We start from the raw sequence: 17,502 nt of genomic DNA, 5'->3' as shown, positions 1-17,502 counted from the left end.
GCCCTTTCTACACCCTTTATAAACTATCTTGTAATCCTTCACATGATACATTACGAACTTCTCTTTAAAGGAAATGTATTACAACGAACTTGGCAATGGTCTAGAAGTATAGAACTTCGATAACTTGTCACACCTTTGCTGAAGGTGATACCAAATTTTTTGAATAAAAAAAAAAAAAAAAAAACTTTGGATTCGTTGTATGTATTTTTTATTTTTTTTTTTAATCAAATTCAAAACTCGTTATGTCGCAGTCGAAGGAGCTCCTTACCCGTATAAGAATACACCAAGTATTTTGAAAGTTACAGAACTTGGACACTAGTTTCTTACATTTTGCAAAATTTTTGCAGTGATTTTATTATATTTATTCCACCTGCTGTGATTTGATTGAAAATTTTATTAATTTTCTTCGTCAGCCCCATAGTTGAATTAACTTTCTCGACTAAAAAATGTTAACTCCTTGGTTGCAAAACATCTTCGGCGTGCTTCGATTGAATTTCTTTTCTTTTTTTTGTTCGTGGACCGACTAAATTGTAAGAACAAACGTACATTTCAAGGATGATGAAACTAGTTTTCATTGCGTTTATAGGTGAATGAGATATTTTTGGGGATAGTTACTTTGGTACTTCAGAAATTAGCGAAGAACTTTTGATAGTCGTTAGCACCACTGCCATGCACTTGCTGCTAAGTTTTGGGAGGATATTATTTCATTCTACTTTTTTTACCCGTTTCAAAACACGATTAGTTTTTTCTATCGCTATCAATTGGTCAGGAAAGCATCCACAAAAAATAAATGTATGTGACTAATTTTGTAAGCTTTTCGAATGCGGTTAATGTTACTGAGAACGTGAATTGGAATTAAAACTTTTTACCGCAAATTCTAACTTGTACAAGGAAAAATTAGTATAAATTTTTGTGAAGTCGGTTCTTGATGAAGACAGCACTGAAATGTAAATTCTTTCCAATTATTTAGCGTTATTATGATTTATTTTTACTTATTTCATTATTTTTTTACTTTATTTCCCTTGCAGCATGATAATGACTAAAAAATTTGTTCAGAGTACACAAAAAAAAAAAAATGAATAATCTTACGTTAAGTTAACAAGACTCGTTAGTGCAGTTTCTTATTTTTTTTTAAACGGTTCAAACGCCACGATATTATTAATTTTTGTTACAATCAATCTTCTTTTTATTGAGAAAGGTGTGTAAAAAATATACTTAAAAACGTTTTACTGTATCAACTCCGAATTATCTCTACTAATGTTGTATTCAGCTGCCTCCAATTACTCTTGCATATCTAAAATATCTAAACTGAACCTGTAAATGCGTAGTTATATTTACTTAGGATCCCCGTCTTGTTCGCTCTTATATCTTATTTTAATGTAAATACTGAACAATCAATCAAACAGAAATCAGATCCCAGTTGAACATTATTGTCACGCACGTATACGGATAGTTTCAACGTGAGCTTTTCGCTCATCAAAGTAGATGTAACAAATTGGCATTGGTATGAGCAGTCAGAAATGTAGGAAACGTGCAGTTGAATGATAAAAAAAAGGAACAGATACGAAATGAGGCGGTTTTAAAGCGACTTTCAGCATCTCAAGCTACCCGCGAATACGTATTATATGTATAAGCAGCGAAGAAGCATACGGTGATTATACGCGCGACTCATACAAGCACCTACTTAGTTTAAATCGTCGGATCAAGTTTAACGAGCAAAGCGGAAAGAGGACCTCGAGCTCATAGTGAAAACTGGAGAACAACGAGTAACGAAACTACGAAAATTACTTAACATTTGCACGTGGTTGTTGAATTTATTCTTCTCTTACCGTGTTCAGAATAAAAAAAAAAAAAAATGCAGTAACAAAAGTAGAACAACCAAAGTTCGAAACAACTATGTACCAGTTTCAAAATATCGTAAAAGGCCGGATGCAATGTATCCTAAAAATTCAGTGGTAAAGAAAACTTGAAACTATGTACTTCATTCGCTGTCAACAACAATATTGTTCGCAGATAAAAGTGAACGTTTGCATACGGTAGACGAGAGGAGTTGTAGAAAAATGCGGAGAATGCGTTATACCGATATGGCAAATCTTTGCCGAATATTTTTGCATATATTAGACCGCGTGTTCCGCTATGCAAGGCGACGGATAAAAGACAAGGGAAAAATGCAGAGAGGTAGTGAAAATGTAGAAACGGCTAAGAGAAGCCAGACTCCCCTCTGTGCAAGGTAATACGGCACAGGAGTTCGAACGCTGCTGTTCTTATACTTTCTTTGTCCTTTCCTTCCATTCCTCCATCCCCTGCCTATATCCCCTTTCCGCAACTGTAGAAAGGGTTTGACTTATCGCTGAATTATACGACATATTGCGCCCCGAGTCGACGCCTTTAACCCCCCTCCTCATTCAACCAATCGAGGAAAAGTAACAATCCGAACAAATCACCGGAACGGAATCACTCCTTCAGGATACGCGACCACCGTACCCTGAACCTACCTACTTCTACACCAAATCACGGCTAAAAGTATTTGAATTGACGAAAAAGATTCATTTTCAGCAAAGTGACACGGTTGTATACAGGAGAGAAATGACTGTTTGGTATTTATATTGCGTATCAAAATTATTGTTCAAGTGAACCATAAACCTGAAAAACACTGCACTTTGGACTTCCATGAGAAGAGTTCTTTTTACCGCCACATCAATACCGAACACTCAAATTATTTTGTCTAAATGCCTATGAGGAAGTGTCTTCAGTCATTGATTTACCTTCAGAACAAACAGCATCAGACTGGGAAATGAATAATACGTATTCATTGTGAATCAGTCGGCTGTGGTAGCCTGTCATTCCAAATCCATCATAGCTCTGTGAACATTTTGAGTGAAAAATTAAGGTTCACGACTTGTCACCCATCCAAGACTTTCTAATCAATTGTCTTCAACACTATTTATATTATAACTAAAGCTAATGAAATAACCTGTCCGGAAGACCCTGTGAAAAATGAAACTTGTTTACCTAGAAGAGTGAAAAAAATTTAAGCAAAACCTAGGAGAAAAAAGAATGCACCCGTTAATTCGACTCCTCTATCAGTCAGCAATGACAGCGTCGATACAAGTACCTACGTATTGAGTGTATGTAGTGGGTAAAGTTTAAAATGGATACAGTAGTTGAGGCATGTAGCTGTCGTGTTCGATACAGTGTTTGATACTGGGATGGGTGACGGGACATGTGAAAAGGTGAAAGGGTGGCACATTGCAACGTTGGGGACCCCATCGCGTGTTTTGAGTTACGTTATGGATGCGTTCGTTAGTCGTTGACAGTTAATTATCGGTGAAAAATTCAACTGTAGAACACAGAGAGTGAGGGACGGACTGAGATAGACGTTTGCGATGCCTGAACGGTCGAACGAAGCGCGGAAAGTTAGGTACCCGTTTCACCTTTTTCATGTCCCACACGGTGTCCAGTTTCCCCCATTAATTCCAGAGAGTTTGGACAGCGATATATCCATAAATTCGTCGCGGAAAGCATGGATAGAAATGGACAGAGTGTCTGTTTAAATTTCTACTCGTTATACTTGGACTGCGAAAGTTGCGCGTATCAGGTCCCCGTTTGGACCCCTTATTTTTGACCGTTTAATTATGCACGCAACAGAGCTTCGAAACTTGACACGAAATTCTAGTGCACCATTATACCCCGCCATCGCTTTCCGTTGGTTCACCGATATAGCCCGGCTTGTGAAATGCTGGTAAATTTTCAACGTAACAGACATTCGCACGTGCCGGTATACATATTACACCCACTAACGCCAAAGATACCGGACTCGGCTCACCCCAGTGTGTTGGAGGATAATATTCACCAGCCATAATTCACTTATGCAAATAGCCCTGAAACGTAACGCGCCTGCAGGGTGGAGGCGTGGTGGTCGATCCATCTACGGTCCGCAATCCTCAACGTAGTTATATGCGTGCGGACTACCGTCACCTTCCTATGTCTCACTCCTGGATCTTTAGCCCTTGTTCAACAGTCAAGTTGGTAATATGTTAGCTTTCAAGCTCTTAGATCGACGTTGAGATACGTCTTGATCGTAAGGGTTTAGGTGCCGTTCGTCTGGTCAAAAAGTGACAATTTATGAATGCGATAAGTGAGCTTCGTCGTGCTCGATATTGAATCGTGAAAACGATTTCGAATGATCATGCGATTTCAAGCGCTTAAACGCGTTTTGGAGTTTCCTTAAAAACCCGCTAAGCAAGCCTCCTTTCTCCCTTATCTTTAAGAGCTAATGTGAAATACCTTGTATACTTGGCTTCAAAAATTTATAGATTGTTCAACTTTAGAAACCCTCCATCTGAGATTGAAAAACTGAAACAGTTCTTCCCGTTTCGCGTGTCTACGCTTTTTCAGACCTCCTCTATGCAATGGAGTTTAACTTCTATCTTGAAACTACCGCGTCAGCAGAATGAAATTATTCTTCAATTTTCGTACCAGATATGTAACAGAAACTTTTTTTGCGACTACTTAGAAATGATAGCTTTGGTCTTTATTGAATGCCAAGAACAATTACCATGGATAACCACTTTAATCATGAAGATTATAAAACATTCATTTATATCCATCTATTCGAGAGGGAAGTTCAATCTTTGTTGCAATCAGTCGTATAAGATATGAGCCAATTCATGTTTCACCGAAAACATGAGCCATGATACATAATGCCGTCACCCACGATTTATCAGATAACAATGCATTATCATGTGACAAAGATAAGAGGCGTGGACTGAAACAGCGGTGACGAGCTGCGCTCGTTTAAACGGATCGCGAGTTACACAAAGTGCTTGAATCTTTAGTCCGCAACCTCGGATACTGCAGTGAAACTTTGCCAAAAGAAGGTTAATGGAGAGGAAGAATCCGGTAAGAAAGTTTAAGCGCTACTTGATCAGTGACACCCTGCAGTTGGTATTATGATTTATCAACGGTACGAGCTTCTTGTAATTGAAATTAGATACCTAGGAACTGCTTACATAAAATCCTCCACGGGCTTCCAAAGAACCTCGCCGGTACTCGATCAGTGACAAACAAGCGGTCGCTAATGCGATATTCTATTAGTGAAACGTGATTTTCACGATACGCAAGAATATATATAGTATTCCTTATTCATACCATCTACGAACCAATCAAATTCGTTTCGCATTTGGAGTATTCACCCTGAATGACTTTGAATATTCAAGCCTGTTACCGAAATATACCAACACAGTGTACTAACCCCGAAAACTTTTCGCAGGAAATGGATCCCGTACGCTATCCAGACCTCCAAGAAATGTTCCAGAACGCAGGAGTCTGTCCGATATGCTTCATGGAAATGGGCCAAATGCCAACGTACCAGTGCGAGAACGGTCACACGATGTGCCACCGGTGTAAGCCGTACTATTACGCATGTTCTATGTGTAACGCACCGTTGAATTTCTTCCCGGCACCGGAAACGGATCCTGCGCAAACGCCGCCGCCGATCCACTTCATGCCACACATGATGCCGAGGGACTTCGTATCTACCGAGCCCAGCGCGCCTTACGAGGACTTTCTTCATCACGAAAGAGGATCCTGGGGTCCACCGTCTCCCGAACCGGAACAACACCTTGGGTACTGCAAGTACTCGAACTTCGGATGCTGGATCAGGGTTCCCGAGTACCTGAGAGAGCTTCACGAGACGAGATGCCATTTCAGGCCATTTCTCGAAGAGGAACAGCTTCCCACTGATTTGCATCCGGGCGATGATCTCGAGCCCTGTGCTCACGCGGTGGTTGGATGCAACGTGATGATGCCACCTTGGAGGAAGCCGGTACACGAGCCACTCTGCATATTCAAAGAAAGTTTCGAAGCCTTCAATGCGGGGGAATCAGGACTGGAACCAGAACCAGAAGCTGAAGGCGATGAGGACCCGGATGAACTGGTGGAGTGCAAGCTGAAGATTTACGGATGCCGAGTGAGGATGCAACGACGTCGCAAAGAAATTCACGAAGGAAAATGTAACTACAATAAATACTACAATGAAGAGGACTTCCGGGAACGAGAAGTGGAACCAGAAGAGATACCAGAAGAAGAACCAGAAGAGGACCCTGATGAGCTGATTGAGTGCAAGCTAAAAATTTATGGATGTCGTGTTAGGATGCCGCGCCATCGGAAGGAAAGTCATGAAGCGAAGTGTAACTACAACAAATACTATAGGGAGGAGGATTTTTAATACTTTGAAAATTAACTCTTTCCCAAAACTGCTATAAGAAAATTATATATTCATGGGAAGAGATACATATTCGTTCTATCTTTGAAACGGAGAATTAGTTTCGCTTGCATTTAGAGACTGACTGACTACCACAGACTCTCGAAATTCTGTGCAATTGAAGTTATCGTATACGAAATGGCTATGACGAGTGTAGATAGCAATTTTGAATAGCTAAGATAGAGTAACAAAAAGCCTGTACGCTCGAAAAATATCAAAAATATAAATGCGAGTAATTTTTACAGAGTGTCTGAGATTTGACTACCGGAAAACTGTAAACAACAAATAACGTTGAACGCGAATTTTTCAATTTCGTTAGACTCTACATATAACGCGGGTCTCACAGCGTGATACAAAACAATTACTGGATAGAAGATGCACTGTGTGTGCATGTATATGGGTACGAATGGTTCGAGAATTGTTACCGACGTAGTTGCTAAAGGCAGTACAACAGCGGTAGACAATGGCCGAGAATCGTTCTCGACTCCGGTCATTACGGAAGTTATCTCATTTTCCGTATATAGTACCTGCGGAGACGTTAATCAATATCTAGCAAATAATAGCCTTCTGGGCTAACAACGAAGTGAGCAATTTTTATTTACCATTTCCGCATATCGATTTATTCGGAAAGCTCGTTGCCAAAGCGAGAAATAACTGAGAACAAAAACGAGGAGCTTTCAAGCAAGCGCCAAACGAACCCTAGCTCGAACCGTTGATACTCGATTATAAATTTTCTGACGTTCTCGTAACGCGTAACGTCTAAGTATATATTGTATACAAGCGTTAGGCGTTCCTAATCTCAAGAGGCACGCCGTAACAAGAAGACGTACAAAGGGGATGAAGCTACTTGAGATATCGATCGTCATAGATCCTCAACTAGTAACCCACATATATGCCTCTCTCAAGTAATGGCAGCGCTTAAGGCTACCAACGACCCACAAAATACACCAAGTCCCTTGCGCCATATCGCCCATACCCGAAAGCTCTCCTGGCCGTATCGTTCCGAGTCTTTCAGCCAGCTGCGTCTTCTCGTAAATAAGCAAATAATTTTCCATTGGAGGTAGCGGGTTTAGTCCAACGTTCACTTGGTTATTATTGATCGATTTGGCATCCGCTTCATAAATCATCAACTACCGACGACAAGGACAAGTTCTGATTCTCTACAGCGTAGTGCTCATTAGTTTCTGCTGTATTTGTCTCCAAACAAGATTCAGCGAAGTTCTCTCACGTTCCTCACCATCAATCGTCCATTGACGCGACAATGAAACTGACGCGTACCACCATCATCATCACCATCATCGTCGTCATTTTATTGGCAAGGCGAACTTTACAAGCTTCAGCAATGCTCCTCGTTTAGAAGCCCGCTTGGCGCGGAGATTCCCGGGCACCATTAGTCTCCAGGTGGTGGCTATCCCAGCCACCCCTGTGATCATGCTTAAGATGATCCCCCAACGAACAAGGGTAGATCTAAATATACCTACACACGCGTACTCGCAAGCGCAACTCTAAGGCCAGGCCCGTTCTCAACGTGAATTCGGCAAGTGGCAACTCTATGTATGTACTTTGCGCGTCAGGTCATCGAACTGAGTTTCAACATTTCTTGCCTGCTCATTCGAACGTCATGATCAATATAAATCGCTCTTCCCAATCTGGAAAACACTCGGTAATGTTGTCTGATTTGCGGTTCGCGTTTCTTCAGGTATACTCGTAACTTAAATGAACGCCAACAAAACTGGACGTTAAAAAATCGAGTACATCTGGAAAGCTACGTCATCAGTTTTGACGGTATGAGAGTAAATTGCAGAGTTGTTGAATTGAACGTTGAGACCCGAGCCTGAAGAAGATCTCGGGAAAGGCGCTTGAGAACGGCACCGTTTTTTCTGACATGGCGAGGAGGAATCGCCGCTTTCCGGATAGTAACATCATCAATTATCGTCCATCTTTTATATATTGAACGAATCTATATACCTGCCTATGTATTTCTAATTTCGAGTAAGCGATAGACGGATGATATGGGTTCAGGTTCAGGTGTGTGGGGGCACCTACACGTAAAGTTTTACTTTGTAGGGGATCCTCCTCGAGAGTAAATAATTGACTTGTGTAGGTATATTGCGATTTACGGGGTGCCGGTGGTGCTCAGCGTGCAGGTTGGATGGGTAAAAAGATGAGGAGGTGAAATAAAACGATCATATTTCACCGACTAACGGCTCTTTTCCAACTCATCGTCAGCCTCGCTCGCCTTCTCCCTCCTATTCTCGCAGGATATTATCGTCTGACACGGGAACGCGAAACAATATCTTTTGCGAATTGATTCTCTTCCGCGTCCTTTGACTCCCCTGCACGATGATCAGTGCGTGCGCCGCAAAAGAGTCGCGTAAAAATCGCGTTGACTGTCGTTGGTGAAATTAAAATATCGACTTAGCTCACGTTCGAGGAAAAATAATCATTTCGAAATATATTTTTCTGTCATCCGCACGAAGACATTCTCTGATTGCCTATTGAATCCCTTTACGGCCGAGAGGACTGTCAGCCCAACTCCCCACCATCTGTGTTCTTTTTTTTCTCAACTCCAAAAATAAAAAATCCAAAGGGAATCGTAACGGACGTCAGACTGGATTTGAAAAAATATCGATGAAATGAGAGCAAAAAAAAAAAAGAACGAAAACACTGGTTTAGAGTAAACGAAGAAACCTTGATGGAAATTTTAACCAACGGGCTCAGAATCAATTCATAGACAGTGGTAAAGAAAGATCGAAGGCTCGCTGTGCATCACGCAACGTTCTAAACAAGGGGAAAAAGATTTGAGAGGTCCCTCCGAGAGTGTGCATCTTTCCCGATGAGCTGAATAAATATCAAACGAATTTAACGGCGAAAAACTAAGGTCGTAGAGACGGTGCTCAGTCCCGCATCAAGATGGTCAGAACTTTCGAGACCCACGCCAATTCCGACGGGGTCCATCTGATGGACAAAAGGGAATAGGGGCTGCTTTGCATGGTAAAGACATCCGAATCTCGCCCTCCGTATTCCCACTGTCTTAAAGGGGAAATCTCTAGGGAATTCCTCCCAGCTTGCAGTGACCAAAAGTCATCCAGGTGCCACAACTCGTTTCAAGTCTAGTCCATCCATTCTGTTACCGAAATCGAGAGTGAGATTCGATTCGGTATTTCCGACTCTTTTTATCTCCTACCGCGAAATTTCGACTACCGTAGCAGTTGCCGAGGATGATTAAGCCGTCCAATCGAAAAGAAACCGTCTGAAATCTTGAAATATACTTTGCAATCGTTAAAAATCTTTTCAACGACAATGTTAGATAATTTCTATCGAACGAGTAAAGTCATTTCAAGTATTCCTAAACACTGTAATATGTGTCTCCAAAACGGAGCCAAAAGAAAATAAATAATGAATTCCATGAAGGAACCGTTGAACTGAATTTATAGTTAAAGATGGCGATTGACGTGTCCAAGCGATAAGAATACATGGAATTAATAACAATGTTCATCTTCGTCCATAAAACGGTTTCTCCCCCGTCTCAAACAATAAGCAACGATGCATAAAAGCAATTAACGCGAAGTCTCCTTGGTAGTCCACTTTGGCTAGATTAATCTCCACCCCTTTCTGCACCCACCGCATCATCCCCTTCCCCCACCCCTTGCCCAGAAAATTAATAACTTTATCGGTGAGGTGTGAAACGTCCCGGTGCCGCCCTCCTCTTCGCTCTCTTCGCATCCAACGCCAGTCGCGGGGCGCTTGTCGTTGGAATATGAACACGAGGGGGCCACCGCCTCTAAATTACACCCCTGGGGGGCTTTTCCGACGAGTATACCGAGCTACAGCTTCCCTGAACCGGTCTCTGAGAGCTGGCTAACTTTAATTAAGACACAGGTGCCAGGCCGGATTCAAGTACGTTGAGGAAAAAAAAATTTTTAAATAAAAAATTGCCCCACAATGATCCAGGTGACGACTGACGACGTTCTCTACGCCTTGACAACCTCCGTGGGTAGGTGAAAAAATTAAAAAACTTTTTCCCTCGATAACATGTGGAGAAGTCTGCTATTTTTAAGCAAGTTAGCCAATGTTCAAACTGCATAATTATGCTTGCGATTAGTTTTTGTTTATTTAGTTCAATTTTTTTTTTTTTTCCTCACATCAAAAGTTTTACAGAATTGATGTAAAATTTTGTAGAAACCTCAGAGAAAGTAAACGACAGGAGTGTCATTCATGATTATCTTAAATTCTTGTCAATTGTATCGAAACATCCGAAGGATCGAAAGGGGATAACTTGTTCCAAATTTACACAAATTTTACTTTGATTTAAAAAAATTTCATAAACTTTCCACGATTCAGTGAAATTCAAGCAATAAAATTACTGCTCTTGCACCAAGAACGTGTGAAATACAACGCGTAGGGTGCTTGAAATTTTAAACAGTACGAAGGTAAGATAAATTTTCGTTACTTTTCTTTTTGTGCAAATCATTCAAAGGGTAATATAAAGTCGCTGAACATATTCTGGAACATTGCGTATCGTTTCTTCTTCAAATTCCTCGATAAAAATCGAGTTATGACGAGCTCGCGCTGCGTCGAGTCCAAAGAATCGAAGGCACATAAGTGAGCGCATATAATGGCGGTGAGAAAAGCCGCAGGGTTATCCGCTTTGGGCAGGACGGTGATGCATGTATTCATGCGGTAAGCCCAGTTGGATTTTGAATGGACGTGGTGAATTCACGGGTGTGCAGAGGCACCGGTTTTCGGTCTTACCGGATCACCGAAGGCTGAGGCAAGGTGACAACGCAACTCTTGCGTCCGAGTGCGTCGCACTTATCGTTAAATAAGCGCACCCTGCTACCTTGTGTAGTTTATTCCACGAGCAGAGAAGCGGAGGACATGCAAGACGAGCCATCGGTCATCGATCACTCGTCGAGCTCACGGAAAACCTCCTCTTCGATCGTGAATTTGATAACGAAGGTTGCGTTCGTGACGCACGGTTGAATTTCCAAGAGATAATAGAAAAACTTTTATTCTATTCTTTTTTATTCCCTAAGCAGAGACAAATTTCATTTGTTATAGTAGATAGAAAATGCTGGTGAAACAGGTTTTGTTACAATAACGATTTAAATATCGTAGGAATTTGTAAAAAAAAATTTTTTACAAGTAACTATGTGTGATTACAGCTGTCAGTACTACTTTTTTCAAATAAACAAAATACTCCAGCATCAATTTATTCTTGGATCGATGCATCAAATTATTACAATAGTTACAAGAAAATATAATACGAATAGTAAGGCACAGGGACTGGAAATTTTTTTTTTTTTTTTTGCGTCGAGTCCTTCGATGATAAAGTAATGATGATTGATGCAACTGGTCAACTTCAAAGTCGATTCTTACTGTTCAAGAGAGGAAAAAGGAATCAAATCATTTTGCTGAAACCAGCCCCTATTTTTACTTCGTGAGTTGCGAGGTCTTTTTTGATATTAAATAACCTCGAAAAGAATATGAATTTTTAATCTGATTCGTTAAAATACTTTTTTGAAATCAACTTTTCTCTTTATCGAAGTTAACTTGAATTTAGATGAATCAGAGCTCAAGTTTAGAAGCAAATTTCAAACCTCGGTGAATCAATATGACTGAACTTTGGAAAAATGAGAACAAATGCCGATTTAAACGGCGATCTATTCATCATTTTTAAATGAAAATCATCAATTTATATAAACGATCAATGAATTCCAAAAGTTCTGTGTCCAAATACAGTTTAAGTTTACTTTTCAAGATTGCCCGACGAAAATGATTTCACAATTTTCAGGATAATAATTACCCCGTATTTCTCACAGTTCATGAACCGTTTCCAAAAAATCTGAAGTAAGGACCTCGAGGATATTGGAGCATCTAAACATAAAAAATGTGTGATCTAAAGTCGACACATCGGGAATAAGGCGAAGCAACAAAACTAATAGGGAAAATGTGATAGAAAAAAATTGAGTTAGGTCTCAATCGCGGGTTACGCACTTAGAGCACGCGAGCTTAACGCACCCTCTGCGAATATCCTTAGACACACGCAGGTATAACAGGTGGCACGTCTATGAGAACCAGTGTAACCGTAGTATAAGATACCGAAGGCAGCAGATTACGAATTTTCTCACATAAATATATCGTTCATAACGGAGATGATATCTCGCACCCTGCATGGACTTACCGTTATCTTACCGGGATTCAAAAAGAACCCGTAATTCACTCAAAATTTGTCACAGGGTCAAAGACCCTGTGAAAGAGGTTCGTGGGTGAAGGATCGATAGTATTTCGCTTAATTTATTACGGAATAATCGGGGATTTAGGATTCATCAAAATAGGCTATCAAGAATTTCCTAAGAATTTGAGAAAAAAAAATTGTATAATAGAATTAGAGCCTAATCGTAAATTTTTCATTCCATATCATTTTTAAATGGCGACGGAGCTACAACATTCATTTCTAATCATTTCACGATGGCTTATTTTGTTAATGAACTGATAATGCTTGAGCATCTCGTAATCAAATTGAGCGGCAAGGTATTAAATTTCGACTCACGAACCTCTTTGAAGTAAAGCTGAACTGGTTTTAAGTTTTTGATTTTGTACATCACCAGTTTCTGTTAAACAATGTAAGGTTGGATTGTAAGTTATAAGTGTCGTGATTCCTGCACTGAATTTGATTTTTCCATAGAAGCTATAAGAATCAAGTTAATCTAATTAAAAAAGGATCTATACTCGAGAGATTTGAAATTTTTTTATCACAATCTCTACGGATATTTTTTCCTTTACTTTTGTTTATGTGTATTATTTTTTAAAATTATTTACCAAATATATTTGTACATAATACTTGCATCAGGTCTACGTTTTTGATGGAAAAAGAAAAGAGTGTATTTCAGTATTTGGGACAAAAATAAAAAGAAACTAGTGCGAACTTTTTCAAAATCATATAAATTGGTATAAAAATTCACAGAGTGAGCGAGGTTAATGAATCGAGAAAAACAACCGAGGCAATTTGCGATGCAAATATAATAATTTAACTCACACCCCTGATTCCGAAGGAGTCGGAAACACGTTGTGTGTTTCTCGTGAGAAATTAAAACCTCAAAAGGTACTGGAAGACTATGGAAATCGCGGGACCCCCTCTTATTTACTGCTATCACAAACCAGATTTAAATTTATTTCAAAGCTTTAACGCTCAGCTCACGTATCCAGCTCTTGCAACTGCTGCTGCTAGAAAGTCTGACACGATTAATCGAAACCATGAAAAAAGGGAAAGAGTAAAAGGGGAATTGAAGGAGAAAAGGACGGGGGTGAAAATTGTAAAGCAGAAAGAAGTAGAAGATAGAAGGAAAACAAGCCACTAATTTACCAATTTAATTGCGTCAAGGGTTGATTGCAAATATAAAACATCAACCTCGCGGTCACGTCTGATTCTTAAGAGACCGTTGCAAGGCTAATTCTGCTATGCCAGTGTAATTGTTCAAATGAATCAGAAAACCCTGCTACAGTTTGAATAAATTTAAAAAAATTTACTTTCTTTGTCCGAATCAAGAATTTATTTTCCCTGAAGTTTGTTGACCAAACAAGTGTTATAAGTTTTACAATGAGATAGTCACGCGATGCGTATTTATCAAATTGTTAAATCTGTAAGGCCTGAAAATCAGCCGAATTATAAAAAAATGCTTACTTTTAAATCACTCGAATTAAAATTGTCGTAAAATGTCATAGAGTCGTTCCATTTCACTTTACATTGGCTCACTTTATTCAGAATACTATTTCTTACAAAGTGAATGAAAGAGATTTACTTTTTTTCTATAGTCAAGTCCATATTTCCATTTGTTCACCATGGTCAGTATATTGGTTCAATGTTGTAAAAATCAGTATATAACAATGCGAACACGATGGAAAAAATTTTTTCAGCAAATTTGTAAAAAATAGTATTCTGATTAAAATTAGCCGTGGTAGAGCAGATTTAACCGGATCTACTAATTTTTTTTACCAATCTGAGGTGATTTCACACAATGCTATACCTAGGCCTTTGTTCTTAATTCCAATACTTCCTAATATTGTATTTTTAAAGATGCGTGGCTAGTGAATATAATAATTCGATAATAAATGATCAATGTACGACTTTCTAGTAATAAAATAAATAAAAAGCATTAATTTTTGGTGAACCAATTTTCTCAAAAATGACATCAACTGTCATCAGAATTTACCATTCAAATTTCGAAATAAATCAATCACACAAGAGTGCTTGATTCGTATAGCAGAAAAATTGATTTTCTCGCAACCGATCTTGCTGCAAGATTCCAGAATTTTCCGAAAAATATTTCCATTAAAACTGAAATTTAAAAAATTCACAGTGTGTAAAATATGGTGTATCCGTCAAGATTTGTCCCATGATTTTGCTCGTGAGGATAAGATCGATATTTCTCATCAATTTTTTTCACCGAGGTAAATCGGCCGGCCGGGACAAACAGAGAATCAAATCATCCCCCGCAGCAGATTCTGTTGCGAACCCCGCGTCAACGCGTCGTCAAATTAAGAGCCTTTGTGCAAAGAGACAAGGCTGCCCGAGCATTGAACGAGATGAGGAATTTGGGGTGAGAAGAGGGACGTCATCGAGTGTTGTCGTCATGCACACGAGCCGATACAGGTTGGCATCTCTGATCTCTCTGAGCGGCGAGAAGAAACGATCAAGCATTTTTCTGCCAAACAGACTAAATAAATGACGCCCGAACTAACAATGCGATGATTTACGCGCCTCCCAATATCGCACCGTTGCTTCGGCTCGTTTGACAACGCAAACAATGCCCAATCCTCCCCATGCCATCCATACATATACGGTAAACTGCAAACGGGGCAGAATTTTGGCGAACGTAGAAATGCGGCCATTCAGCGATTTCTTCGGGGGGTGTGTGCAATTAGCAATTATTTTATAGGCGACAAAAATCGGGTTATCGATGTACGGCAAACTTGTAAATGAAATTGGAAAACCGGGTTATTTACACCGGAATATACTTGAAACGCCTGCTTTTCTAATTTCTTTTTCATTTATTATCTTGTCCTTTTCTCCCTACCGCGCGGTATAAAGCGCGGAATTTCCTGTTTGCAACGAACGTTCGAGGAAAAATAAATCATCTATGACGATAAGAACTTCCGGTGTATATATATATAATTTCGGGTTGTTAGCAGAAAACTTTACGTCGTGTTTGAAGTCTGTAATATCTTGAGACGAGATAAACTCGGAAATTGAAGGATATTTCAAGCCGAAATATTTTGTAAATTATCTTTACACTGGTACGCGTCTGAATATTTCTTCTTTACTCAAACAGGTTCTATTATACCTCTTGAAATTTTTGGTTTCGGCGTCGAAAAATTACATTTGAAAACTAATACAAAAACCCGTGAATAGTTGACGAATGTCCAAAAGATTGCCGAAAATATAAAATAAAAATCCAATTAACTTTAGAATTAATTTCATCAGTTTTTGGTCGTACAATTTGCATGAATTAATTTTAATATCAAACAAGCCTGGTATTTTTACCACAAAATTTCCTCCCAATTGTCGGATTTCAGGTGCCCTAAAACTAGAATTACCGAAATTAAGACTAAACTATTTCTACCAAATCCAGTCAAAATGACTGGTGTTTAAAAACTACGTATACATTTGTTATAACGTATTGTTATAACGATAGTACATTTTTATGTGATATTAAAACAAGCATTTAAATCTGACTGGTGTCAGTGTGAAGTAAATTCTCAATAATCCCAAAAATCCGATGTTTCTATTTTAATATTTTCTATTTCATGGGCTTATTCGAAACCCGTGAATTCTGCTCAAATCAACAGTCGCAAACACCGACGATATTAAAACAATAGGAGTGAAATCCGTGGCTATCCCAGCATTAGGTGTGGAGTGCATGCAATGTGCACGCGGCGTAACCACAGTGCGCGATTGATATGATCCATGCTTATGGGATGGGATGGGTCTACGATGGGAAAGCTATGGCGTTTGTCCGTTGTCCGCATATGAGCAGCTGTTGGCTCGTATATACGTACGTACGCACATATGGAGATTAAACAATCAATGGGCATTTGTTCGAAACGATGGAGCGCGTCATTTGGATTCACTTTGCCCAACATATCCCATTCAAACCTATCGTTTCTGCAGCTACGCATCTTCTCCTATCCCCCAAACCCCATACATAACGGTACAGAGTGGAGTTTGCAATAGATAGAAAACAGGCACACGAAGGGAAAGAAAGTGCGGTAACTGTGATTTGAATTTGTGAAAAAAAAAATATTGCCTGACGAGGGTTTCGGGGCATTAATATGGAACTCACGAAATGACAATTGGTCACCGGTTAAGCGGCTCACACCGTGATACAGAGTGCAGGCTGGCTCTTCGGACCCCTGTGCCTGTACGGAGTGAGGCCTTTAATTACAAGGAATATAAATAACGCGAAACACCCTGCATTACAAGCGCGGGGTTGTTACCACCGCATTTTGCCAATAAAGGAGGATAATTGATGTCCACGCGTTATGCGTAGGCTACACGTGTACAGGAAAACAATTCATCTGTTTTCGACAGTTTGTGCACCAAAACGAGTTGCACTAATCACACACGCTTGTTTCACTATTAACAAAAACTTAAATCAGCGTAATTTTGACTGTGTTATTATACTCTGATGAAAAATCCTACGAATTAAACGTGACGATGAAAGAATAATCGCAACTGGTTCAAGTCTGGCAGATTGATGACGAGATCGAAGAATTATTAAAGTATAGAGGAATAATTTACCGTGCTATTAGGCGTGCAAAGTGGAACGCTTTCAGTTCCAGTCATACACAGTGCAACGATCAGCTTTGAAGCTTTCGTTTGATTCCGGAGCGAGTATTATCGCGCAATGTATGAAGAGCGAGCGTATCCATCGTGTTCTTATATTCTCTTTGAGCAAGATACATGGAGAGTAAAAAGAAGAGAACACAGATACCTAGATGGAAAAAATTAACGCGTGGTATAATCGACCAGGACCAATTAAAACCTGGGTGTTTTGCGCAGTATTCAGCACAGAAACCGCCCACTCAGATACCGCAGCAGCTGTCAGCAACGCTGCGGAGCACTTTGGATCCATTACACACAACGAGCAATTCTTGCAACGTTCCTAAGTGTGCATGCAAGTACGTTCAAGAATGATACGATTCCTTGCAACGGTACCCCAGACTTTGAAACG

At 39.8% G+C, this 17,502-nt stretch overlaps 2 protein-coding genes across 2 annotated transcripts in view; one reads left to right on the top strand and one right to left on the bottom strand.

Moving 5' to 3' along the window:
- LOC107225825 overlaps positions 1-17,502 on the bottom strand; it is a 127,884-nt gene that overhangs the window by 83,077 nt on the left and 27,305 nt on the right. The gene's annotated exons all lie outside the window — the stretch shown is intronic.
- LOC107225827 lies at positions 4,787-6,512 on the top strand. The gene is made up of 2 exons (XM_015666416.2): positions 4,787-4,902; positions 5,273-6,512. The coding sequence occupies exons 1-2, from the start codon at positions 4,885-4,887 to the stop codon at positions 6,227-6,229; spliced, it is 975 nt and encodes a 324-aa protein (XP_015521902.1). The 5' UTR covers positions 4,787-4,884; the 3' UTR covers positions 6,230-6,512.

The sequence above is a fragment of the Neodiprion lecontei genome, chromosome 2 (assembly GCF_021901455.1).
Source record: "Neodiprion lecontei isolate iyNeoLeco1 chromosome 2, iyNeoLeco1.1, whole genome shotgun sequence".
Lineage (NCBI taxonomy): Eukaryota > Metazoa > Arthropoda > Insecta > Hymenoptera > Diprionidae > Neodiprion > Neodiprion lecontei.
The sequence above is the reverse complement of the archived record's forward strand: the minus strand, read 5'-3'. Positions and strand labels throughout refer to the sequence as shown.